This window comes from Triturus cristatus, chromosome 3_1, assembly GCF_964204655.1.
Source record: "Triturus cristatus chromosome 3_1, aTriCri1.1, whole genome shotgun sequence".
Lineage (NCBI taxonomy): Eukaryota > Metazoa > Chordata > Amphibia > Caudata > Salamandridae > Triturus > Triturus cristatus.
Window position 1 is genome coordinate 1,174,843,298 of NC_140583.1, and position 26,776 is coordinate 1,174,870,073.

The window sequence follows — 26,776 nt, forward strand, 5'->3', positions numbered from 1 at the left end:
GTGTTCTGTATGGTCTGGAGTTTGCGGAGCAGAGATTTGTTGATTCCGGCATAGAGGGCATTTCCTTAGTCGAATCTGCTGGTTATGAATGCGTGGGTGACTATCTTTCTTGATTCGGGGGAATCCATTTGAAAGTCTTGCGAAGGATGCAGAGGGTGTTGAAGTAGGTGGAGGTGAAACGTTGGTCTGTCGGGTCATGAAAAGGGAGGAGTCGAGTATGATGCCGCGGTGCCAAGCGTGTTCCGTAGATGTAGGAGGGCTGCCGAGGGCGGTGAGCAACCAGGTGTTGTCCCATGCAGAAGGGGAGGGTCCAAGGACAAGGACTTCTGTCGTCTCAGAGTTGAGACTCGGGCAGCGACTGCTCATCCAGGTTGCAACATCCTTCATTCCTTCCTGGAAGCGGAATCTGGTGGTGAGGGGGTCCTTGGTATACACCTTTGTTGCTGTGTTCTGGGTTAGTTTGACGCATACCCAGGTTCTGGTGTAGATGGCAATGATGGCATTCAGCCGCATGGTTGGGATCCACCAGTTTTGAAGTTTTTTCCAAAGTGAATTCCTATTAACACAGTTGAACGCCGCAGAATAATTTATGAAGCATGCAAAAAGAGGGTGCTGTTTCTCTTGGGTGGACGGTTCTAGCAGGTAAGCTAGGGCTAGAGTGTTATCCAATTTTGAAGCTCCAGCCCTGAAGCCAGATTGATATACTGGTAGTATTCTATCCTCAGCGGCATAGTTTTGTAGATCTTGTAAGAGGAGACTTGCGTATGTAGTTGGTTGGATCTGCAGTATCACCTTTTTTATGGATTAGATATCATTGGGAGCCTTTTCAGTCATCGGGGATTGTTTGTCATGCAGAACTGATATAACTGGGTGAGTATAGTTGCCCAGAACTCCTGACCCTCTTTGTTTAGGTGTCCATGTAGTCCGTTGGGTCCCGGGACTCCGTTGCTTCTGATGTTCTTTAATATTGTTAGCACGCGGTTGTACACATCAAGAGGTTCGGTTGTTTCTTCCATGTTTGTGTGCTTTGTCCCATTTTTGTTACCCGTAACGTTGTGCCGGCTGGTGCTTATTGATGGTCTGGAAGGGTGTTGTAGGAAGACTTGCAGTACAGTGTTTTCACATGGTTGATCCTTGTGTGACTTGGAACTCGGTTTCGCTGGTCGTGGCCAGACAGCATGTTAATGTATAGCCACAATTCTGCTTATCTCTTTGGAATAAAGACTGTGGACGTGCAGCCATTGGGAAACTTCATGTTGCTTTTTAAAGTTCCATATATTTCTTTGGTGCAAGTTCCTAGCTGTCAGACGATTTTTGAGTGTTGTTTCATCTCCAGCGCGTTTGTCATTGCGGTTGGCTTGTCTCAGTGCCTTTTTGCTTAGTTGGATTTTTTTTACACCTTGGTTGATGTTGGCAATACGTCCTTTCTTTGAACTCTAACCAATGATTTAGTTTTTTGCCTAGTAGAAGGTGGTACAGCTCCGGCCCATTTTTGACAATTTCCAGGGTATATTCCCCTCAATGTAGTCACTGTTGAGTATTGGCCAATTATTTTTCCAGGCTGCCAGACTGGATGTATCGATTTTATTCCACTTTAGTAGTCACAGGACCGTGCGTATTTCTTCCCCATTAGACGATCCCAGGGGATTAATGTGGTTAAGTCTACCGGTTTGCAGTGGTAGATTATCACTGGTCTGCTGCACTGGTTTTGAAAATTGTACCACTTGTTCGTGAAGGAAGTTGCTCATAAAAACGTGATCAACAGTTGTTTTGGATTTTTCCTGTGGTTCTTTAATCATAGCATGGTTGTTGACTTGTGCGGACCTCAGTCTGTAAGTGTTTAGAAATGTATTGAGCAGGTTACCAGCTTGGTCCCTAAGTGGTGGGGCATCTGTTTCTTTTCCCAGGTTGTCAGTGTTACAGCCGCTGACCATTATTATCCCACAATTAGGGTAGTTGCTGAACAGTTCTTCAAGTGTGTCGACCAGTTCCCTCATCTTGCCTTATCTCAGGCTGCCTTTGCACTTGAAGTAAAAATGTAACAGTAGGATCGTTATTGGGGACCCATTCAGTTTCAGGATTTTGCTGACGTTATAGTGGTACCAAAGCTTACGTAAATGGCTAGGTCCCCTGATGGCCTTCCAAATACATTATGCTTTTTTGCTGGGTATTGAAATTCCTCAACTCCTGGTATAAGCATTGGGCGAGTAGCCATGTTTTCTGGAGGCACAGCAGGGCCCCAGTCTGTAGAATTTCAAAGGCAGCCCTATTCTGTAGAGTGGTTTGCAGCCTGTACACATTCCATGAAATTATTTTATGGTCTTGTTTGTTCTACTCGCGGGCCGGTTGAGTCTCTTTGTGCTAGGAGCAGTTTGATTGCCGACCTGACTGCTTTATTACTGCTCTATCATGGTCATGTGTGTACGGCTTGGCTTTTGCTCTTTCGATTATTTTACGCCCTCTGCAGAGGAGGTAGGTGAGAAGTGTATTCTCATGTTGGAGAATGGCTTAGGATAAGCAACTTGGGTTTTGCCTCTTAAAAAGAACTTTCTCTGCATCTGTGTTTTTCTATTGCAAAGTCCGCCCGCTAGCATGTGTGGATAGTTTTCTTCTTCAAGTTCATGTGCATTAATCCCCCATTTCACGAATTGTGCCTTTTCTGTTATGATCACTTGGGCAATTGTGCTGGTTTTCCATGTTGCTATTGTCGATTCTCTTGTATTATTGCTCAGTGCCTTGAATTGAACTTGAGTTGGATCTTCTGTTGTAAGATGTTAGCTCTGGAATGTATTGGGGCTTTGTCAAATGTTAGCCCCATTTAATGTATCTGAACCTCCACGGGATGTATATTTGAGCATAAGGATTATGATGTTGTTCTCTGATTCCCTTCGGACATTAACCCTTGGCCTTGTAGTAACGGCGTGTGTTTCCGGGCAGTATCTGTTTGCTATATTTGCTCTGGTGTCGGTGTGAGCTGCATTGATCTCCTACGGCCCAGTAATGTTTATTTGGGGGAGAAGTGAACTTGCGCTATGCGTATTGGATGGAGGCTCATCTCTCTCCTGCCTGTTTAGATGCAGTACTGTCATTGCCCCCTCTACGGTCAATTTGTAAAGAATGTTCGGTCTCCTGTGAAGCTTTCTTACGCCCTTCATCAGCATGGTCACCCCCGGGGCGCGATTTTGTAAATTGTTGTGCTACAAGTGCTGTGGTTGGCTGGTCATTACCTGGACTGACAGTGGGCCTCTTTTGAAAGATTGGATAGAGTTCCTGTGGCCTGAGTGGTTTTGGTTGTTGGTTCGTCTTTGGGTCAGTATCGCGGCCCGGTTTACCTTCTAATACTTCTAGGCGCAATTGTAGTTCCTTTTCACAGTTCTGGTGTTTGGTGTTTTTTGCTTGCTGCTTCAGGTGTTTTTTTTGGCTCTTCTGGATAGCAGTTTACAAGGTTCAGCAGTCTCTTCAAGGTTGTCCATTGGGCCATTGCTGCTTGACGCAGCTTTACCCGTTGATGTGGAGTCATAGTAAATTTTGTTTTGACTGATCGCTTTTGCCAGCTGCGAAGCGGACGCAGGAGTGTTTGGTCATGTGATAAGGTTGTTTGCTTGGTTTTTAGTGGAGCTTCTAAACATTGGTTCTGTGGATCTAGATTTGGGCTCCTCATTGTTGTCTACGGTAGCGGGGTTAGGGGGGGTCTGCTCTGAGTATGCCGTTACTTGCATTGTTTTTTACTTTAATTGGGACCCTGTCTTTTCTGCGTTGGTTCAGGTCTGTGATCATTATTTGTCTTTGTTTTAATTCTGTGACCAGGTATGTAAAACCTTTTGGCAGAGAGCTGAGCTTCTCAACGATTAGAAGACATGAACACCTTGCAAAATGCTGCATCTTTAACATTTCCAAATTCCCATCTAAATTATCAATTTTGGCTACTATGTTTGTTATAGCGATTGTCTGCATGGTGTCCATTTGAATTTCAAGTTTTTGCGTTTGCCGTGCAAGGGCATTAACCCCTTCGCCGCGGGGGTAATTCTCCCACGGCGCGGGGGGTTGAGCGGCGCCGCGGTGCTCATGACGAGTCCAGCTCGTCATGAGGCACAGTGGAGCTGTGCTCATGACGAGCTGGGCTCGTCACAACTCTGCCCACTGATTGATTCTCCCGCACAGGCGGGGAATCAATTGCGCGTGGGAGTGCCGCGGCTGTTATGATGAGCCCAGCTAGTCATGAGCACAGCTCCACTGTGCCTCATGACGAGCTGGGCTCGTCATAAGCATGGAAGGGGTTAATAGCGGTTGTCAGTGTTTATTGAGGATAATAGAGAGTTTTGGTGGGAGCACCTTGATTGAGTTGTGAGCTTTGTCTCACCAAATAAATGGTAAGAGTTCTGATCCCCAAGGGGCTATTGTCTCCCAGTGCCAAAAGAGATGAGCTTTGATTAAAAGTGTGGGGCTTAATTGCTGAAGGGCTATGTGATAGGGACAGATCTTGATGACCACCGCTGCCTCCTGCCTGGAGGGTTGCCTTGCTTTACCCTTCCGGGTTTTGCATTTCGCCTTTTGGGAAGTCCAGTGCTGATGATATTTCTAAGACTTCGGATTTTCCTTGCCCTGTCATACCCTGCAGGGATTCCGGAGTCGAAGAGCGATCAGCTCCACTGTCCGATGGGCAGAAGGATCTCCCATTGGCCAGCTTCTCACAGTAGTGTGAATTTAGTTCCTAGCTCTGGCTGTCGTCTACTTGTTTCACTTGGTCTGCTGAGGATGGTTCGTGCGATGTAGCCTTACTGCATGGCTCCCCTTTCGCTAATGTTCTCAGTGAAGCAGAAGTTGATGGGAAGTACTTGCAGATTGTCATGGCGGTTGAGTTTGAGTGTACGACGGGGGTAGACTCGAGCCAGGCTTGAGGCTCCATAGATGGTGTTCTTACGATGTGAGTTTTGCTAGAGGATGTTTTAGTCCCTGGTCTCCTCTTTGTCATCTTCCATTCCTGTAGCAAGTTGACTCGTTTGTATTTTTGTAGTAGGGTCCTTTCCCCCAGCTTAAAAGGTAGTTTGTAAACCAGCTTCCAGATGTGTGCAGGGCATTTGCGTTCTTAATTAGTGGTTGCTCTTCTCCAGGTTGCTCTGTTTTCCAGATTTTTCCGAGGTGTATTTGATGTCATTTGGTGTGGTTCAGCTGGGGCTTTTTCAGATCCAACAAGTCCCGTGGATCTGGTTGCTCTTTGGTTGCTCTCACTGCATCCGCCTGTTACACGTCTTGGACTTGTCAGTACTTATTCACCCTTCGGCTGACTCGGACTGTGGCGGGGACCCTTGGGCAGGGCCAGGCAGCCGCATAGGCACTCTCCAGCCTCATCCGCTCTTGCGACCTCAAGCGACTAGAGGCCGGATTCCAGCCCCCAGCGGTAGGATGCGGCCCCTTTGGTTGCCTGCCTAGCAGTGTCCGGAAGAGCTAGCAGAGGGTGGAACAGGAGTAGCCGGAGAGGTGTGGCAGTGGGGGTGGCGAGGGGGAGGTGGGGGAGGGTGATGGTAATATTGGTGGTGACCGTGGAAATGGAGTTCCCCCTTGTCTCCCTGTGGTCTCCCCTTACCACAGGTGGATGAGGCCTGAGGGCCCAATTGCGCAGGAAGAACCCACGGCAACCAACAGCAGGAATATGGGGGGGCGGGCCTCCTCCGAGACCAGCCTCACCGGCCTAATGTCGGCATCTTCTGCCTGGTCTCCCCGACGGTTACCTGCTGGTCCTCGGTGCCACCTCCTCCTCGTCGGGAGACCTCCTCAGCCTTTTCCCGCTTCTCTGCACACTGCAGCGGCTCCCGAGGTGCCGAAGTACTGTGGCGAAGTGGGTGCAGCGCGGCTCTGCCTCGCTCAGGCTCGAGCAATCAGCCGCAGAATCAGTGAGATCCCAGCTTTTCAGTGAGCATGGTATTATTTGAACCCTGTAATTTCGTGAAGTATAGATCATACAAGTAGATGACAATGGCAGTTGGAGTGATGATCAGGGCCAGTGGTATGCTCAATTTCTTTGTCAGCATGGTTCCTTTCCATTCTAATTGTTCCTCCTTAACCGTTGCGCCACTTTGTTCCTTATTCTAGACCATAACTAGGCACTGAGGGCTTACCAGTACTTCCCGGCTCCTGACTCGATAGTACCTTATCGTTTGTTGGGTCAAAAAGACTTACCATAGGGTGTGGGCGCAGGTTGTATCAAGAGCCAGCCTTAATGGGCTGAGGTGGAACAGTCTTTGGAGCAATCCTGTGTGCTGTGCTGCAGTAGGTGGCCAGGTCTGAGGCAAAGGAGCTCTTCACTTTTGAGGCATGAATCCAGTTCTTATATCCTGTATATTTCATGCATATTTGAGTTACCTGCAAAATTTGTACGGGCCCTTCCAGTATGGTTGTAGGCAATTAGCTCTCTGAAAGTTCTTGGCCATCAACCATTCGCCAGGTTGAAGATTGTGTCCAGGTCCCTGCAGAGGAAATGGCAAGGCGTCTTTCACCAGTTTATTTATGGCAGAAACACGTACTTTTGATTCAACATAATATAGTAACAGTGTATCAGTTATTTGGGTTGTTAGCAATGTTTTTGGGAGGTGAGGGTGCGTTCAGTCAATATTTGATGTGGACTGAGATGTGTTTACATACTTATAAGGGCAAGTGGTAGGACATTCACCTTAGTCCAATATGGATTCTGCACATATTTTAGCTATCTTGGCTTTCAGGATGCCATTTCTCTTTTCAATGGCACTGGCTGCTTCAGGGTGATGTACACATCGTTGGACTCCCATTGGTTTACAGACCAGTTCCATTACCTTATTGACAAAGTGCACCCCTTTGTCACTTGAAATCATCCAGGGCAAACCAAAACATGGAAATAATTCTTTCAGCAAGCTTTATGCTGAGGCATCACTCAATAGGGTAGCCTTTGATCCAAATTTCTGTAAAGTAGTGTTTCCCAAAAACAGTTTTATGCTGATTACAATGTAATTTTTTCCCAAACGGAAAGGCTTATGCATCATCAATATCCTAGGATATAAAAGTGTCAGGCAGCATGAATAGATAACCATGTGGCTCTTTCCAAGTACCATATCGTTGCCATTTTTTTATCTTCATTGGTTGCTTGTTTTTGCAAATCTGCTGTGTCCCTATCACTGAAGACATATGCACTTTATTTTTCTTTAATAAACATTCAATGGGAAACATGTTAATGACATAACATTCTGTGCCTTCTCTTTGGCTATCTCGTCAGCAAAAGCATTCCCTTTACGTATGTCTTCTACTATCTTTTTGTGTGCATTACATTTGACAATAGCAACTCATTTTTGGCAATGATAAAGCATTCGGTAATTTAATAATCAGTGGACCATGCTTTTATTCTTTGAGACACGAGGAAACCTCTTTTGGCCCAAAGCCTGCCAAAATTATGTGCAACTCCAAACGGCATATTGTCTATCACTATATATATATTCATTGTTAATCCAGCGCTCAGCTCACAGGCTGTTAATACTAATAACTAGGCTGCTTTTGCAGATAATTCTAATATTCCACAGGTTTCACTGACATTGTGTAAGGTGGTACCAGCAGAGGCTGCAGTAGTTTTCCCATCCTTGAACTTGAAGGATGAGCCATCACCCTTAAGTCACTATCTATTTCTTTCATTGGTGTGTCTATTGTCCCTTTGGTCTGTTGTTCTGTGATCAGCACACAATAATGGGGCATTTCAATATCATTCTGGGGAAGGAGTAAGAGCGTCCTGGATCAAGTGTGTTATATGGATGTGTGGTAACATGAGGGCTGAACAAACAACTCCTAATGTGTTAGTCTGGCATTTGTCAAATGTTGAGTTTGTATTTTGTTTAACAATATATCTAAAGAGTCAAGTACATACAGTTGTACTTTGTGTCCTAGAATCAGTTTTTTTGCTTGTTTTGTGGAAACAGTTGCATGCAGGCATGCTGGTGAGGCTCGAGTAAACAATTTCTAAAGTGGCGGAAAAAGAAGTGCAAGAACTTTTCAAATTTCCCTGTTGTCATGTAAGAACTGGAAGTGCGCACCCATCTTGTTCATGTGCATAAAGATTACATTCTTTAGTATAGTCTGGCATTCCAAGAGAAAGAGCATTACAAAGTTTCTGTTTGATTTGCATAAAACTTTTCTTGTGTTCGGTTAACCATGGTAAAGGTTGTGGGGTACTCCTTAGTCATGAGGTTGAGCAAGGGTTTGGAAAGAAGGGAAACGTTAAGGAACCATTGTCTGCAATAACTTGCCATACGCATGATGGCTCCTACTTGTTGTAGGGGGTTAAATATTCAATAAAGCTTTCACTCTTTGAGGGTCAAGTCTCCTTTCCTCTTTCAACAAGAGGTGTTATAAATATGCAACCTCCTGTTGAACAAATAGCAATTTAGTGGGAGATAACTTGCGACATTTTTTAATGATTGGAAGATTAGGCTATTGCACAGGGAACCTTGTATCTCTCTTATCACCCCATTCCTAAGTAAGTCTTGTATCGCTATTTCCGTTCCCTGTTCTCCTTCTGGTAATAGTTTGTATTGTGACACATGGAGAGTAACATTTGGTTTCACGGTTATTTGTACAGGTGCTATTGTCCTACATCCCACAGTGTTCTTACCAGAGGCCCAAACATTGTTGTCTACTTTGTCAAACACCCATTCAGGCACTATAGTTTGTGATCAGACGAAGTAGACATTAGTGGGAAAAGTAGAGTTTTTGGTACATTTAAGATACATGTCATCTGCGTGCATTTTATTGTTGTGTGTAATTTTTGAAGTAAGTTTGTGACAACAAGTTAAGGGTGCATTTGTCTGTCAATATAAAACAATGTTTATCAGTTATTGGGCCAGTGTTATATGTGAGTGGGGTAGAGACACAACTGTACACAGGTACATTTAAAAATCTCACAGATTGTTTATACTACCCTGAGAGAGATGCATGTGGGATAACTTTTTGAGAACTGGAGGAATTAGTGGCCCCATTGTCCAGAAGGAATTTCTCCTCCTCTCCTTGTACCAGTGCTTCAACATGTGGCCCTCTTGAATCCACTTGAATTTCCACCCATTCCACTCTCAAAAGCCACCCTATCGGGCAAAATCATAATCGGGCAAAGGGACAGTTACCATCTGGGACCTGTTAGCTTGTCTGTTAAAGTTGTTTCGTTGGTGTCACCGATAAGTGGTGTAATTGGTGTTATTAGCTGAATATTCGGCATAGGGGCCATCAGAGGGCATATCATTATGTTGATGTGACCCTCTGTTAAAAAAAAAAAAAAAATCTGTATCCCCCTTGGGCACGTCCTTGTGACAAGGAGCGCCCTCTGTTAGTTTTCTTGTAGTAACGAGCACTCTCTAATCAAATGATTAGGATCTTTGCAATTTTGGTGCCCATTATCCATAGGGCATTCTCAGGTCTGTACGTTTGTGCATAGTATACCCTTGTTCCCCCAGTTGCTCCTGGAATGTGGACCTGCCTTTCCCTTGCTGTAGTTGTTGAAGCAACACTTTACTCTTTAACTCCTATTGTATCTTAACGTTATTCTGTTTGTCCTGTCTCTCAGCATATTATTGGACAATGGCCAGCACTTCTCTTAGTGGCTTTTCTCCCCATGTTGGCTTCTAGGTATGAATGGATAATCATATACATTTGTGGAGGCCATTTACAAAACAATTTGAGGGGGCTTGTTGGGCCCCCTCGTCAGCAGCATGCATCCCACTATGGGCAGAGAACACCTTTTGTATTTGGGAGAAGGATGCTACATTTTCATCCTTTTCTTGCTTACAGGTGTTCAGTTTTGACTAATTTAGTCTATTACGGGGCATTAATTCTAGCAATCTAACCATTCATTTTCCTGGCAGTGCCGCTATTTCATCGGTCACTTAACCATCAGCTTCCTGGGCATCTCCTGTTGTATTCATTTTGGTCCAGTCGACATCTTCAAAGTTTTCTTTCCTGTACTTCTCCAATATATCAGGTAGGAGAATACAGGAAACATTTGGTCTTTGTCATTCAATGTTAACTGGCCTATGCACAATATCTCTTTTGTGTTATGGTATGCTATTCATCAGGGCTTTCCCTTGTAGTCTTTGGAAATGGCAGTGAGTTCTGTTTTAGTCCAGGGGACATTTACATGATACCTGGGATTATTGGCGTCACAGCCTGGATCTTCATGCCTAGGGGCCATCATAGAGGCACATAAGGATTGGAATGTGTATCTATTCAAGATCTAGGCAAATGCAGTATTACCTTCAGCGTCCATCAGGCTAAATGTCTCATATTCACGGTCATAATTTTGAAGTTATTGGGCAGCAGCAGGTCCTGCAGCTGACCTAGTTTAATCCTTACTGAATTATAAAGAATACGTAAGGGATGTATGACCTTTCCCATTTCCTGTATTATAGAGTTTTTCACAGATGTTAAAATTCCTATCCTCCTTATTTATTGCTTAGTGCCATGTTTCATACAGTTCTGAACGAAAATCTTAATTTGATCTCACGTTTCTGGTGTTTTGGTATGTCTTAAAAATTGAGTACTCGTAGCAGGTCCACCTGTATGCAGCACTTTGAGGGGAGGGGGAGGAAAAGGAGGGCCATTCTCCGTCGGTCTCAGTTCTTCTAATGCAGGCATATCTGAACTAAAGGTTTCTGATATGACCTGTGTTTGCCTTAATTTTTCAGTGGCCCCATGATAGAGTGGCGGGTGCTGTCTTTTAGTGAAAATGTGTTCAATTATAGGGTCTTCCGAAATAGAAGATGCTGTGGCCATCTGTTCTGGTTTATACACCACAAATGTCTTACTCTCCTTTATATGATCCCTCATCTCTTTAGCAAATTCATCAGCCCTTTTCTTTGTCAAATTACTTTGCTTTCTCCCTTTCCGTCTTCATTATTTCCTTCATATATATTTTTTTTGTTCGAGCTTCGAGGCATCATGCATACGCTGCTCTGCGAGGCCTGTTGTAATGTTTACTGTGGTTTAAAGCCCCTCCTCTTTCTTTAATTGGTTCACATTTCTGCCTTTTAGAAATACATGCTTCTGTTTGCATTAACCCTGGGCGAAGTTCGCATAACCGTGCTACGCGAGGCTACGCGAATTTGCACAAAAACTGAGCAACGCTACGCAGAGTTACGCGAGTATGGCGAGTTGTTTGTTTCTGCATGCTCACGTGTGCTCGCGAGATGTTTTTGACATTCGTCAACGCGGATTACATGTTCGGGGGAAATATCATGCAAACTTAACCACACAGTCGACAATGGGCGCGGCCATCTTGTTTACCTATTCTTTGCATGGTTCTGGGGCCTGTTTTTCAATCCCTTTCTAATCTTTTCAATCTGTTTCTTACACTGTTTTTCTGATCTTTCTTATTTATTATCTTTCCCTCTCTGTCCCCAAGTGTGTATTTTGAGCTTTATTTCTACTTTTACTGCATTTTCTTACTTTTCTCAACTGTTTTATATTACTTCCTTTTTTACTCTCATTTCTTCTCCTGACTTTTTTTAATCTTACATTTTCCTTTCCGCTCCCCGCCCACCCCAGAACCATGGCTAAGGCTACCGGCTCCAAGGAAAAGGCGCCTGCGCCCAAGAAGAGCCGCCTTCCTTGCGGCAGACTGCGCCCGGAAGGGGTGCATGCCCGGTCCCTTTTTAGCAAGGCGGAGGTGGCCGCCCTTGTTTCTTGTGTGCAGCGCCACCTCCCCTTGACCTTGGGAGAAGGCGGCAGGCCTGGCTCCGGGTACGCTACCCAGGAGCGTCACCGCCGTTGGGCGAGGGTGCGCTGGGAAGTGTTTCGCTGCTCTAGGGTCCGGCGCACCCATTACCAGCTGACCCACCGGTGGTCAGACATCTTGAACTGGGAGCAGGACCTGCTGGACCTGCTAGGTGTTGAGGTTGTGGGGCTTGGTGAGTAGCTAATAATATAATACTAGTAGTATTGTGTGTTCTGTAGACTGTTACTGTTATTGCAAATATAATTGTTTTCCGAATAGCAAGAATGCTGCTGCCTACATTGCAGGTAAATTACGTTTAAAAATCTTCTGTGATTGTTTTGTCTTCTAGACACAGGTGCTCGGCACTACTAATCCTACTTGTTTGCAACTTTGCACTCGCTTGGGCTGATTATGTAAGAGAGTTTACTTTAAAGAACTTAAGTTAGGTAATGCTAGAGAGACTCTAGTCCTTCCTTTGTCTTCCTGTCACTAAGATAGTGGTGGATTGATAGGTAGTTTAGTTACTTAGTATTAGTTGGTAATTTTTTTGCGGTCTGCGTGACGCATCCTCCGTCACGTCACGTACTGCTGAGTGCTGCTTACTCCAGTCCTTAGTAGAACCTTTTGTAGTTTTAGTGAGTGAGTAATAGGCTTAGCAGAATATCAGCAGCAACCAACCAACAATTTGGTGTATGCAAACATTTATGCACGTGTCCTCCATGTATGCATTTTGAGGACTAAAATAAATGGAAATGCAGACTTAGTGAACAATGGGCCTGTCCGGAATAGGTGGGCTAGATCAGGTGGTACTTAGGCTTAGGATTATGGAATCAGAATGGAACACTGGATTAGTGTTCATAAATAATAACTAGACGGTCCACGAATCACTCAATACTACTAGTCGATCAGATTACATAGGTCAATTTTATTGCGATTAGTGTTTTCAAACCTGTTTTTTGAGCGTTTTTTAAAATATTTTATTTGTTTCACACCACTCATCAATGTTTGTCTCTTTCTTTATTATATCTTACATGATCAGCACCCAGGTGCAAGAAGACGGGGTCAGAGTCGGCGGTAGCTGGACAACAAGATGCCTCCCAGGACCAGGACCGCTCCTCTACCGATGGCTCTGCTGCTGGCCCCAGTAATTCCTCCAGTTGTTATTATTAATTTTTATTTTTCCCTAACTTGTACTGCACCTTATTTTTTCCGAACAATTATTTCCGTTTCCTAATTCTATTTTTTACCAAATCTTTTCTCTGATCTAGACTATCTGTTTCTCATTTCTTTTTATCCATGCCTCTGCTCTGACTCTCTGTACTATTACTATATTAGTCTGTCTGTAGCTAAGCTTGGCCAGTTGGACACTCTTTATTTTTATTTAAAAGGGTTTAAAACTCAGATTCCCCAATAGCTCTAGCCACTGAGTCCAGTCCTTTGGGTTGTCCTCTTCTAGTCTTCTTAATCTTGAGAGGCTTTTCGACAATTCCTGCCAACAAAATGCCCAACCAGATATTTTACTCTTTTTGATAGGATAGGACATAATAATACTAGTGTCTACTCTACTCTAGTACCAGATTTGTACTAGTGATGTATGTGGTATATATATGTATTTTAACTTTTTTTTTTCAATCTTGCTAGTGAAAAAGAATAAATAGAGATAGGGGGAGGTGTATATGGCATCTAAAAAATGTGTAATGTTTTTTCTAGGTGTACCGACCACCAGTGCCGGGGACAGCGGCGGGGCAGGCGACGCCAGCCTGGAGGGAGCAGTGGATGCGGCCGCTGTCAAAGGGGTGGGTGAGCCAGCAGCAGTGGCAGGCGATAGTAAGTTATACTTATATTCCTTACTTACTGACAATAGTTACATACTCACTGCAAAGGTGTACACTGTATGTTGAGAGAGACTAAGTTGTTGTGACAAATGGTTGAAGAAGACACCCTTTACTTAGCATTAGAGCAATAGCATTAGCGGTGGGAGTAGTTGAGTAACTAATGGCCTCTTCTATCTGACTTCAAATTAGCTGGGAAAGTTTTATGGAGAAGACTAAGAGTCAGATCAGATGACCTTGATGGATGGGTTGAACGAAAAGGGAAAGAAGGATTGAAGGTGGAAGGACGGGCGAGATGTAATATATATGACTGGCAGAGAAGGATACGTGGGATACATGCATAGGTGGCTGATAGGAATCCGATGCATGGGTGGTTGAAGGATGGGTGGAAGGTGAATGAAAAGATGCCTGCTTGAGTGGATGAAACTGTATGGGTGATAGTAAGAATCCTCTGTGGTGTTTCATGGGTCAAACTCAAAGGCAAGCAAGGAAGGAATGACGCATGGGTGGTGGTTTAAAAAAATAGAAATGTTTGTTGTTGGTGAAACAAACTAAGGTTTGTTGAGAGATTAAGAAAGATGATAGACATGTTTACTTTGGATGGATGGATGCCTGGATGGTATTCATCATAGCATAGTTGGAGACTGTCACGGAATGAAGAGTCTTTGAAGAGAATGTGGAAGAAAAATAAACCGCGCCAGAGTAGCAAAGCCCAGGAGAATAGAAGTTGTATTTTCAGAATACTCCCTTGACTCACAGTAGTTTGCAAGCACAGCATATATATTGTGTATGTATGTTATCAAGCGCCTGCCTCCGAGGCCCACTCCCTACCTATGTTAATTTATTCTCGACTGTATCAGCCTGCCATGGGTGGCCTATCGGCTGCATGGTTACACAATCACTCAAAACAAAGTACCTCATGTCGTCCCATATATAAGCAATGATCATATGGATCAGATATCATCTGCCTTGTTGTAGTGGGCAGGGTGAAAGTGAAATTGAGCAGTTTCCCTTGATGTAACAGAGTATGGCAGGTGCTACCCATAATAGAAAAATAAGATGATTGTGTAGTCAGCTTCCGCACCTGCAGACAGTAGTAAATAAAAATGAGAGTTTGCGTCACAAGGATGTTTGTCTTGGGCGCAAGCTGACTGAGCTGGCATGCCGGCTACAACAAGGTTACTTAATTTAGCTAAAGAAGAGAGAAGAAGAAGACGGGTGTACTCGAGTCCAGAGTGCTAGTATAATGCCTGAAACTCCCACAAATGTTAGAGGCCGAGGAAGTGGGAGGATAGATACCAAAAATGTTATGTACTGTGCTTGCTAGTGCTACTGTGCCACTATGAGTAGAATTAATTTTGTATTATTGTTTTGCTAACAGTATTGGTTACAATAGTCTGTTTTCTTTTTTGATAGAAGTACTCCTTCCCAACCCAAAAAAGCAAAACCAGACAGACAGGAAGGCAACCCCTTCCTGTCTGGTTCAGCTTCCGGCAGCCGGGCGTCAGCAGCTGGAGGCCATCTGCATGGCATATCGGCGGCTGGTGACTCTCGCGGAGGAGGAGGAGGCAACAGCAGCCTCCTCCAATGCTCCGGGCCCCAGCCAGGCCCCTCGAGTGGTACGGCGTCGCGGTCTGCTGCACTTCATCCAACACTGACCCCCCAAACACCCCCCCCCCCCCCGTGGATACCATTGTCGAGCTTTCAAGTGCTGCATGCTCCTCTGAATGGCGTGCATAGAGGAGCAGGTAAAGGAGGTCCTGGGGACTAACCGGCGACTGCGAGCCCGCCGATAGAGATCCCGTTGTATTGCCCCTTTTTTAATACTTTTTTTAGTGGTTGGGCGGGCGTTGGGGAAAAGTTGAGGTTTATATATTTATGGACAATTTTATTTTTGAATTTAACGGACATTGGTTGGACTCTTGCTTTATCTTTTTGGACATTGGTTGCGGTTAGGGAGAGGGGTAGGTCAGGTGTTGTGGGACTTTTCACATTAGTTTATTTTGTTAGGGGATTAAATTATATTTATACTAAAACTTTACATACGATGTAAATGTTGTGTGGGGGGTTACTCTTTCACGTCAAACGGTTTCCTTCCTTTGCTTCTGCAGGGCCGCAGCCAGTTTTTGATCTAAATAATCTGCCGGGTTTGTAACACATGAACATATAGATGCGGTACCCTCACTGAGTGACGTGTCCTACTAGTACTGTCAGTCTCTCCTAGTCTATGCAGTCTGCAACTGGACTCAAGGGTGTGGGAATTAATTTCCATTATTAATTATGCCTCCCCCAAACTTCTTCTCTTACCTGTGATTGATGTTTAAACTTGGACACTGCAATGCCTGCATGGTGATGATGGTTTGGTTTCCCAAGATGCTTATCAAGAAGAAAGATCAGGTGCCTGCCGAAGTGCTCTCCAATTTACCGTCCCATTTCACTCCTTCAGCTTATGGGCAAAATGGCGATGTGCCATGTTAATACTCAATGAATGGACTATTTTGAGGCCAATGGCATCCTTGATCCTTTAAGGTCTGGGTTTGGATCCAACTACTCCAGTGAGACAACTCTCATAGGGATGACTGATTATATTAAAATGGCCTTGGATGATAACAAAGGAGTGATGTTGGTCTTGTTGGATCTAACAGCAGCTTGCAACACGGTCTCTCATCAGAAACTGATATTTCGACTGAGAGGCCGGTCTGCAGGGGCTGGCGCTCTATTGGCTTGTCCGCTTTTTAGATCAGCGTACGCAAACCATCAATCTGGGCCCTTTTCGATCTCAAACTGTGAAGCTTAGTAAGGGGGTGCCCCAGGGCCCATGTCTGAGCCCTAGCTTGTTTAATATCTATGTGCCCCCTCCCTTGCTAAAGTCATCTGAGAGTACGGCTTTACGCCGTTCTCCTACGCTGACAATACACAATTACTCATATCCTTTGATTAGGACACGGAGTTAGTCGATCAGCGTTTTGCGAAGGGCATGTCCGCCCCAGCAGAATGGATGACGGAACTCTTTTTGCAGTTAAATGCGGCTAAAACAGAAGTCCTGCTGTTTAGTGCGGCACAAAATTCCTGGTCCCTTGAGTGGTGGCCGACAGCGTTAGGTCCCACCCTCTCTCCAACCTCGGTGGCTAAAAATCTAGGGGTCCGGCTGGATGTACGGTTATCAATGAAGGATCAAGTCATGACCACCGCCGGGACCTGCTATCATACCTTGAGTCTTTTGCGCAGTGTGTTCATATGGCTGCCCCTTACTGTACATAGACCCCTAATTCAGGCTTTGATCATTGGTCGCCTGGACTATTGTAATGCTTTATTGGCATCCGCGAACGAGTCTCTTCTTAGCAGATTGCAGACCGTCCAGAATGTGGCCGCACGCCTAGCTCTTAATAAACCGCCTGGCACCTCCCCTTGGTCATTACTGAAATGTCTCCATTGGCTTCCAATCTGCCAAAGAATAAAGTTTAAGCTCTGTTTCGCTCACAGAGCTCTGTATGGTACAAGCCCGAGGTATATGGCGGATAAGTTCAAAGTGTACTGCCCGAACCGGTGTCTCATATTGGAAGGCAGAGGGTTGCTGGTGGTTCCTCGTTTTAAGAAAATATGATCTGGAGGCAAAACTGTTGCCTATTTTGCTGCAAAATACTGGAATTCTCTGCCAGAGGATTTACGTAAATGTCCTAGTCACGCTCGCTTCAGAAAACTCCTGAAGACGGAATTATTCAAGGCTTGAGTTATGAGAGTCTGTCCCTGTCTGACTTATTTTCTATGTTGGCGCAGAGATACCCTTTCGGTGGTGTTTCCTGCGCTCTATAAATTCCCTACATACATACATAAATACATGGTTGCGGTGGTAGCAGTAGTTGCATTTGAAAAAAAAGAAAATGAGACAGTCAGTCGCCTGAGAGAGACTCTGGCAGGAGTAGTATAACGAAGTACAGTAGACACACAAGAAGACTGCCAAACAAGAAACCATAATAATGATGATTAGCAATGCTAAAGTAAAATAAAACATAATAGTGGCGGGGATAGCCTAGTACAACAAGTTACAAACTGTAGTTTACTCCAGTTACTCGACAAGCATAACCTTTAGTTCTGTAAGGAGGAGGATGATGAATCCAATTGATGCCGGCAATTATTTATGATGGATTGTGTTCCCTTGGGAAAAAAACGTACTTATACTGAGCATGGGTGGGCAAACAGAAGAAGAGCCTCGCCCTGCCTTGAAATTGAATTAGTGTTGCTTTCACCACATCCGCCCCAGCAAGTGTGTGATCAATTATCGATGTAAATGTAATTTAGTCACACCTCAATATAAATCGCACAGCCCGGGGGAAGAGGGTAAGGGTTTAAGGAATGGTTGGGAAGGGGTATTTGAGGGAAAGGTTTGACAAAGACAAATACTACACATGGACAACAACAACTGAACACACACAACTTGGCAGACGACCATTATATATCTGTTAAGGGAGAAAAAGGAAATGCATGCATGATGATGACTTGAGGGTTAATGAGAAGTAGTACTTACTAACTAGACTAGTAGACAGTACAGGACAGTAGTATATTACTAATTATTATTATGCAATTTGCTTTGCCTGTCTGCCCTCAGAGACCCAAATTACATAAATTTTATGTTCTGTTGTACCGGGCTTCCTTTTAAAGGTAGCAAAGAAAATTAAAAAATAGCTGTTGGGATCAATTATAAGCAAAGAGCAAACATAATAGCAACAACAGTCGTAATGATTGGAGAGAAAAAATACATCAAATTATTTAAAATATGATGAATGATACTTAAGTTACTGTATGTTATCCTGGTCAAATTGGGGAGTTGCATCTCGGCATTCTTCTTGGTCCTTCCTTCAATGGACGCTGCGTCCATCAATCTTGGGTGCCACTGCCTGCCTGGCGGATGCAGATTGGTAGGTGAGTGTGAGTTGTTTTTCTCTGTTTAGCACAGGGTAAAGACCGGCCTGTAAGTGTAGATGGAAAAACAAATGGGATATTGAAAAATCTAAAAGAAAAAAAAGCATAAATTACGGAGGAGTGCAAACACTTTCAGAAGCGGCATGGCTTAATCATGTCTACTCCGTTTCCAGCATTAACCTGCAACAGCACAGAGCAGGCCCATGGCGCCCATCCAACCTCCACTTAGCTTAGATTTTGACTGAGCCAGACAGAGCACACATATACAGCCACATAGCATTTTCCAAAGTAAGTAACTAAATTAATGCACAGCTGTCAGTCATACAACTACTACACTCGTGACTCGACTCCACCACTACACAGACATGTAGGTCTGCTGTGGTTGTTGTTGACTACTTTACCTTTTATGCCACTTCGTGAAACGCCATGACTTATTCCATCAATCATCTCCGATCCACTTGACTGACTGCGCAGATACTATGTGGTCATCATCATGATGTTGTCCAACTCAGTCTGTAGTGTACCGAGTGAGTCCAGATTCCATATTCAAAAATGCAATTGATCGGCCTGCAGTAGAAGTACAATTTTGTTAGTAAACATTAATAACATTAACCCCTTCAGCGCGGCGCGGATTCCCGCGCCACGCTGAAGGTTCGTTGCGCGGGCGGGCTCATGACGGAACGGTTCCGTCATGAGCACAGCCCAACCGACGCTCATGACGGAACCGTTCTGTCATGAGCGCCGAAGGGGTTAAGGGAAACATTAACATGAGTCACTTTTAGTGTGTAGATTAAATACTAGTACACTTTGACTTCATACACAACAACAACACAAATACCAATCACTCAGAGTCAGCGTCCAATGCATGTCATCATTACCTGTTCCTTCTCATCTTAAGTTAAGGGGCGGTCCATCTCGGCTCCGAAAGGATGATAGCTATAGTCATCATGTTCCACTTCTTTTGGAGGGACTCGACGAGGCAAAATGTTTTGTACTATTCTCCATTCAATGTCTGGATTTAGGGCGAGTCAGAAGGATGGAGCAGGACTCGGAGGAGTGGACTTCTTTAATAAATGCACACAGCTGCAACTCCTATATGGCAATAAAAAGAGAAGACTGTGGTGATGGATTTGTTGTGATTCGATCCAGAAAGAGACACACAAAAGTAAATAAGGAAGAAAGAAAGAAACAAGTTGAAAGCCTAGTTGTCAGGGAAGTAGAGCTCGTCCTCAAACTCTGGTGGTTCAACCAGAAGTAGGTAATCTAACACACTACTTCCGTCACCTGGGTCGCTGTCCTCATCTTCCTGTTGTGATTCACGTATTGTGTAATTCGGTGGTATAAAGTGCTGATTAATTTTGATTATGGTTACCCACCCCACGTTTTTGGCGAGGTCCTTTTTACTGTTACAATGGATCCAGAATTGTGGCAGAAATGTAATGTTTGTCTGACACAATCTTAGTTTGCACCCTTGTATTTTCAGCTAAGCGAAGGGCTAAGCTCTCCACCAACTCGTATGCTTCTTTTTTTTCCTCCACACCTGCGTATGTTTCAGACACCTCCTTTAGCCGTTGCTCTAGGATGTGCAACAATGGAATAGCTTGGCCCATAGTACAGTCCTCCTTGCTGACTTCACGCGTGAAGAGCTCGAAAGGAAGTAGCATCTCTGTCAGGCATTTAACTAGGCCCCATTGGTCCATCTCAACGGTTATGCCTTTCACAGTAGCATCCCATAGTCTTTGCATGACAGTCATTGATTGGTCTGTACTGATCAAACAGACGATCAAGCATGTTATAAGTTGAGTTCCAACGTGTTGGTGCCTCCTGGATGAGTGCTTTGACTTGCACTGTATGCTCATGTTGAATGATCCTCAGCTGCTTCCGGGCTTTAAAGGAATGGCTGAAATGTGTGCATATTCTTCTGCAGGTGGTCAGTAAGTTGCTGACTCGGTCTTCTTTTTTCAGAAAGTCTTGAACAATGATGTTAATGCGGTGCACCATCACAGGACCCTGAAATAGCCACCAGTGCCCATGCCCTTAACTATATCACTGCCATTGTCCGTGGCAACAAAATCAATGTTAAGCCCTCTTGGGTGCAGCCATTCAAAGACCTTGCTGTTAAACACTTCCAAAATGTTTGCAGCAGTATGAGATTTCTACATGTCGAACATGGCTACAGTTGCATGTTTGCGAGTAGCATTAAAAATCTCAGCAGTGTCAACACCTGCAGATATCTTTTCTCTAACCACCACAAAAGATATCCAATGTGCAGTGATGCACATTTAATCAGTGGCTTGGCAACTGGTCCACATGTCTGTTGTCAGGTGGATATTGTGAATAGCACTCTGCTGCAAAGCGTGTCCAAGCAATTACAGCACGTCGTGATGTAGTGCTGGAACAGCAACTCTGGCAAAAATAGGACCGGCTGGAAACCTTCCATTTTGGGCAGATGGCTGTCACAAATTTCAGAAAACCCACCCCTTCCACAATAGAGAAAAGGGAGAAGGTCCAGCGCAAACGTTTTAGCCAGCTTCACATTGTACAAACGTGCCATTGGGTGGTTGCGTTTGTACTGCCCCTCCGACCTAAGCATGCTGAGAATGGTTGGCTGGAATTTTTTCCTTTCTGGTGACGCTGATGCAGTTGACTTCTTGAACCCAGATGTTAGGCTCAACGCCGTACTTTTTTTCATTGCGGTACTCTGTTGCCTTGGTGTTTCAGCCTGACTCTTACTACGGTGCCACCGATATGTTGATGAGGCTGATGACGATGTGAGTGTTAGTGGTACCACTGCACTGCTGGGAACAGGGCTACTTTGTGTACCAGAGAAAATATCTCCTGTTGACCTTCCACCGCGATCGTATCTTTTTCTACTTCTCCATCCCCACCAACAGCAATGGGTGCAGTTTTTTGGCCGCTAAAGTGTGCCTCCCACTGAATGTGGTGTTTTTTTCAGATGGGTTGTTTGGCCTCCGGTACCATAGTTTGTACCAAGCTTACCCCGACTAACACCTTGTCGACAAATTGAGCATATAGCAACATTCTCCTCCTTACTGCTAACTGAAAAGAAGTCCCAAACTGGGGAGGTGAACTTTCTTGCTCTGCTGGAAGTGCCACTTGCAATGCCGGATGAACTGGAGGGTGTGCATGGAATTTGACTCTGCAGTACCACTACCTACTGAGGTGGTGGTTGTGCTGGATGTAGGTCCCTGCCGGGCCTCGACAAATGCAAATATGGAAGCTGGAGGTGGTGTTGGTGTTACCTGTGTTGGTGGTATCCGTGCAACATCCCTCACAGCAATTTGGGATGGGGTAATTGTGATCTCCATCTCCACTGGGGCGGGAGTGATGTTCAAGATGACTGGCTTGTCATCATCCTCTTCTTCTACATCTACCTCCATAACTCTAAGGCTTTCTAGAACGTTTCTTTTCTCTATCCTTGTCTCGTTGCATATCTCACTCTCAGACTGAGCTGGTGGCTTCCAAGTGGCATCTAGATCATCAGAAGGGGGGCTTGAAGAAGAAGTTGATGGAGTAAACCTCCTTTTTCGTGCTGGGGATCTGGAAGACAATGGATCTTCTGAAAGATTGGCTTGCTCTTCTTCCTCTGCAGAAAGCTCGATTTTCCCTACTTCGGGAGGAACAACTACTATTGTGGGGGTTGGTGGAGGCTATTGTTGCCCACTTATCTGCTGAGTTTCCTCCTGCGTTGATTGGGTACTACTTTGCGATAACGATAAGTCAATTTCAACATCACTGCTCGTTGGCGTTTTCGCGATTAAACTGGCTGCCTCTGCGACACCCATGGGCTTGGGCCTAGGTTGGTGGGGTGGGCCCACTGATGTGGAGGTGCTTCTCCCAGCTTGCTTCCCAGACACCGCTGCTGCAGGCTTAATTTTTTGTTTCCCATAAAACATCTTGGGCGGCACACCAGTCTTGGTAAGTACCATTTCCTTCTTCTGTTCCTTCTTCTCACTGGCAGCTTTCTTGGTACTGGAGGACCTGGTACCTTTCTTTGGGGCCATCTTCTTCAGATGTCAGCAGGACGCAGTTGCACAAGTTGCAGGGATGTCTGTGGTCACACGTCACGTTACGTAGTGCGCAGCAGGACTTTGTCTGGCAGTACAACCGGTGATGATGACACCTCCTCCTCCTCAGTCTTTTGTGCATCTAAAAGCAAAGAAGCCAGAAGAACATCAGTGAAATGTGGCATTTGTTGTTGTGGTTCAATTACTACTAGTACGAATAAACAAATAGAATATATAACTTAGTGTGTGGTGGTCACACTTGCTAGTGTTATATTATTAATTTTTATTAACTCAGTTATTAAAAAAACATAACCGTGTAGCCATTTGTGAGACTTTGACAACAAAGGCTTTCATGGTATACTGTGTACACTCAGGAAGGATAGGAAAGAAGAACAACAAACAAAAATACAGATGTAATGGAAGTGGAACCTGTTTGGCATTAATTTGTGCATCATGTCATTCAGGGAGCTGCAGCTGGCAAAGGGGATAGAAGCAGTAAGCCAAGAGGAACAAAGGAAAGACATGCAGGCCTATATGGCAAAAGCAGCACACTACTAAACTACCACCACAAAATGGCCACTCACAGTCCCAACAAGCAGGAGGCCTGTAAAACAATGAACTCAAGCAGGCCTATATGGCCAGACAAAGGAGGCATGCTAAACAGCACAGCTTTAATGCAAAAATTAAAATCCACAGGGCTAAAAAAGTTTTGCAAGTTACACAACAAACACACCACACACACGCATCCAACAAAGTCATTTAACACACACCAAAAAAGTGTAATACCCCCAAAACACATTTTGCAATTCATTCAAATGCCATCTATGCCCTAAATGATGTTTAAATTCAAGACACCACAGAAACAGTTGTTTCATGCACCCATGAGTAGCTCTGGGCCTACTGGCTGAGCCTGAAAGGCCGATTGGCAGACTAGGCCTCAAGCTTGCAGGCCTATGGTAAAAGTACACTGGCTGTCTCAACAAAATGGCCACCAGCCACATGGCCAGGCCACCCACAAAAACAAACAAGCATTGGCATAGCCAATAGGTCTCGCTTTTGGGACCTTATAAGTGTTTAGCCATACAACAGTTGCATAACTAAATACTTATAAGGTCCCAAAAGCGAGGCCTATTGGCTATGACAATGCTTGTTTCTGTTTATTACTGCTCTGTAGTAATGGCGGCGCACGGGTGCCACCATTACTACATAGAAGTAATAAACAGGGGAAAAAAAGGCTCACTGAGAACATCAAAGCGAAAGTGATCGGGATCAAACATCAGAGCGGCCGTGCGGCCGCGAAAGTGAGGTACCCGCGCACATGCACTGTAGCTCTAGGCTACAGTGGTAGCACTTTTTTGAGCCCTCACAAAAAGTCTCGCCAGGCCAGCGCATGCACTGGGTCAGGCGAGACCTAAAAAGGGAAGACAGACAAATGCAGGCCTATGGAAAAAGCACATGGCCAGGCCACAACAAGAAGAAGCATAAGCCAAGAAGAACAAAGGAAAAACATGCAGGCTTATATGGCAAAAGCAGCACACTACTAAACTACCACCACAAAATGGCCACCAGGCCACATGGCCACTCAGTCACAGCAAGCAGGACGCCTGGAAAACAATGAACTCAAGCAGGCTTATAATATGGCCAGACAACGTGTGGAAATTAGCCTTTTTAGGGGATCACCGTTGCAGGGGTTCACCCTTATCTGTCCACTGGTTATTTAAACCAACAAAGTAGAGATTGGCACGGAAGCTGGAATATCAAATAACAAGTTTATTAATCTCATGAGTGGGACTAGATCAATACAGCACCCTCAGGCACTGTAGGAGGTAGTCCATGGAATACAGAAACCAAGGGTCTTATATACCCTGTTTACAGCGGAGTAAGCATGGAGACTCAAATGGGAGGTACAGGCATACACAGGAATAGCTATTGACTAACATGGGCAGGCAAATATTACTTGGTCAACAAAGTGGGAGGGGAGACACAACTGCTTACATTAGTCGAAATAGCCTGACAGTTACATTCTAAAACAGGTGCATTCTACCAGCTACAAGCCTTTCTGGGCATACACCGTGCTCTGGCTCAGTACTGAAGGAGTTAACTACAGTTGATGACTCAAGCTGAATAGAAAGACGAGCGACAGTGAAGGCTGGAGAATCACATGGATAGCAAAAATGGATGCCACAGCTAAAATGGCTTCAGCTCATGCTAACAGATTATCTGCTATTTCCACAAACGACTCTTTTAGCATTAGCCGAAGACATTGCTATGCAGTAGTAGAAACATGGAAAATATCTTGCACATCTATTCTCATCATGTTATTGATCTCCTGGTCTATTATTAGTTGGGCATTTGTATTCTTGGCATTTTGTTTTGCTAGTATACATGAGGTACAAGTAGAAGCACAAAGGAAACAGAGCATCGGACTGTAATGAACACATAGATAGCAGGTGAAAATAATGGCTATTATCACAAACAGAACTGTCAATATTTTCCAACCCCAAGCAGAAAGCAAATCCCAAAACCACCCAGTCCAATTCCAAGTTCCAGGGCCCCGATGTATTCAGTGGCTATCTTAGGCCGTTTGGAAATGTCTGATACAATGTCTAAATAAAAACATATTCGTGATAGACCTTCCGGTGTTCTTCTTTATGAGGGCTAGAGTACCAATGATATATTCAGGAGGAGGGCGGAGTAGTACTTATCAAAGTGTGCACAAAATATTTTTCTTGAAGGACCATACAGGATCATGGGAATTAGGACGAGGAGCCGCAAAGGGCTGCTCCTCCTCAAAAATGGGACGACCAAAGGGGTACATTGCTAACAAAAAAGTACTTGTGGAATTGAAGCCACTGTACAACCAGCCAGATGGGAGTCTTCTCCCTGTGTCGATCTGAGCCTCACAGGCAGGCTCTGATCGTTCATCAAGTGTTCACTTTCCCACGGTGGAGCTGCACAACTTGCATCCCAGAAAAACAATCACGGCCCAGGCTAAGGAAAAAGTCTTTCTTTCAGGATAGAGCAATCACCCTCCAGGGCAAATACCCTCAACGATCCTGTCCAGTGTCTCAGGCAGGGCACCAGTATTCTTCACTCTAACAGGCACCAGAGGCACAGCACCTGTACCCTGAACTCCAGTCCTTCCCTAACTCCTGTATTGCTCTGCTGGTGCACTGCTCTTTCGTCGGGACCGCAAATTGTACCTAGTGTTCCCAGGCACCTCTTGATCAACAAACAGAGGTGCAAGGTCACTTTAATTTGGGGACGGGGACTCGAGCTCGATGCACAGAACGACAGTCATCTCAAGCAAAGCCTCCTTGCCGGTCTGTGCATCTCTCAGCTGGGCATCAGGAAAACAGGAACAAAGCAAAGAATCAAAATTTGCCTAGCTATGTAACGGTAAGTTTCAATTCTGTTAAGGACATGGAGGCTCTGATTATGCTTTTCTTTCTTCACCTTTATTTTCTATACAAAACTCACAGCAGCCAGAAAAGCAAACAACCGTTTTCCTTTGAAGCCGGAAAAGAAAAACTTGCAACCTCAGTGAAAAAACACATGCAGTCCGAACATAGAACTACAGGACCCATGAGTCCATAGGGCGCAGTATGCGAGGAGTCCTTCTACAGTGTCCATGAAGGCTAGGAAGATGCTCCATCTCCACTGTTACTCCTCTTTCTTCACGCCAGTCATGCAACATGTTCATTGGTCCTGCTTCGCGCCAGTATTTCCTGAAAAAATAAGATGCATCCGAAACCTAAGCCAAGGTTTGCTAGAAACAGTTCCACTGAGAAACATGACAGCAAGTCTATAACTTGCAATCCAAAACCTTCAACGAAAAAAGGATTACTTACAAACATACGGGTGGGTTCGCACTTGCCAGTGCTGCAGGCGGGATAATCCTCTCCTCCGTGTCCTTAATAGAATTGAACCTTGCCGTTACATAGCTAGGCAAATTTCGATTCTATGTCAGGACCGGAGGCTCTGATTATGCTAGTTCAAAGCTACTTACCACCAAACGAGCCACATCCACCACCGGTTTAAAATAAAACCGCTTAAAAGTGGAATCGGAGGACCAATCCGCCGCCCTCATTAAGTCCTCTAAACGTGCCCCTAGCGAAAAAGCTGCCATTGCCCCTCTAGCAGAGTGGGCGCCAAATTGCTTTGTATCAATGCCCGCCTCTTGAATGACCCACCGCACCCACCTGGCTGTAGTAGGTGAGGAGACAGCTTTATGCAGCTTTCTCAGGCAATAAGAAGTTGATGTTCGCCCGGAGGGTGGAATT

General features: G+C 44.8%; 1 protein-coding gene across 2 annotated transcripts in view; it reads left to right on the forward strand.

The window, feature by feature from the left end:
- Positions 1-26,776, forward strand: part of LOC146861727 (myb/SANT-like DNA-binding domain-containing protein 2) — a 739,320-nt gene that overhangs the window by 383,089 nt on the left and 329,455 nt on the right. The window contains exon 5 of one of the 2 annotated variants that reach the window (XM_085646104.1): positions 13,424-13,540. The exons of the other annotated variant lie outside the window; for it this stretch is intronic. Coding sequence (XP_085502230.1) covers positions 13,424-13,540 — 117 coding nt within the window. The remainder of the gene's footprint in view (positions 1-13,423; positions 13,541-26,776) is intronic. 2 annotated transcript variants of the gene reach the window in all.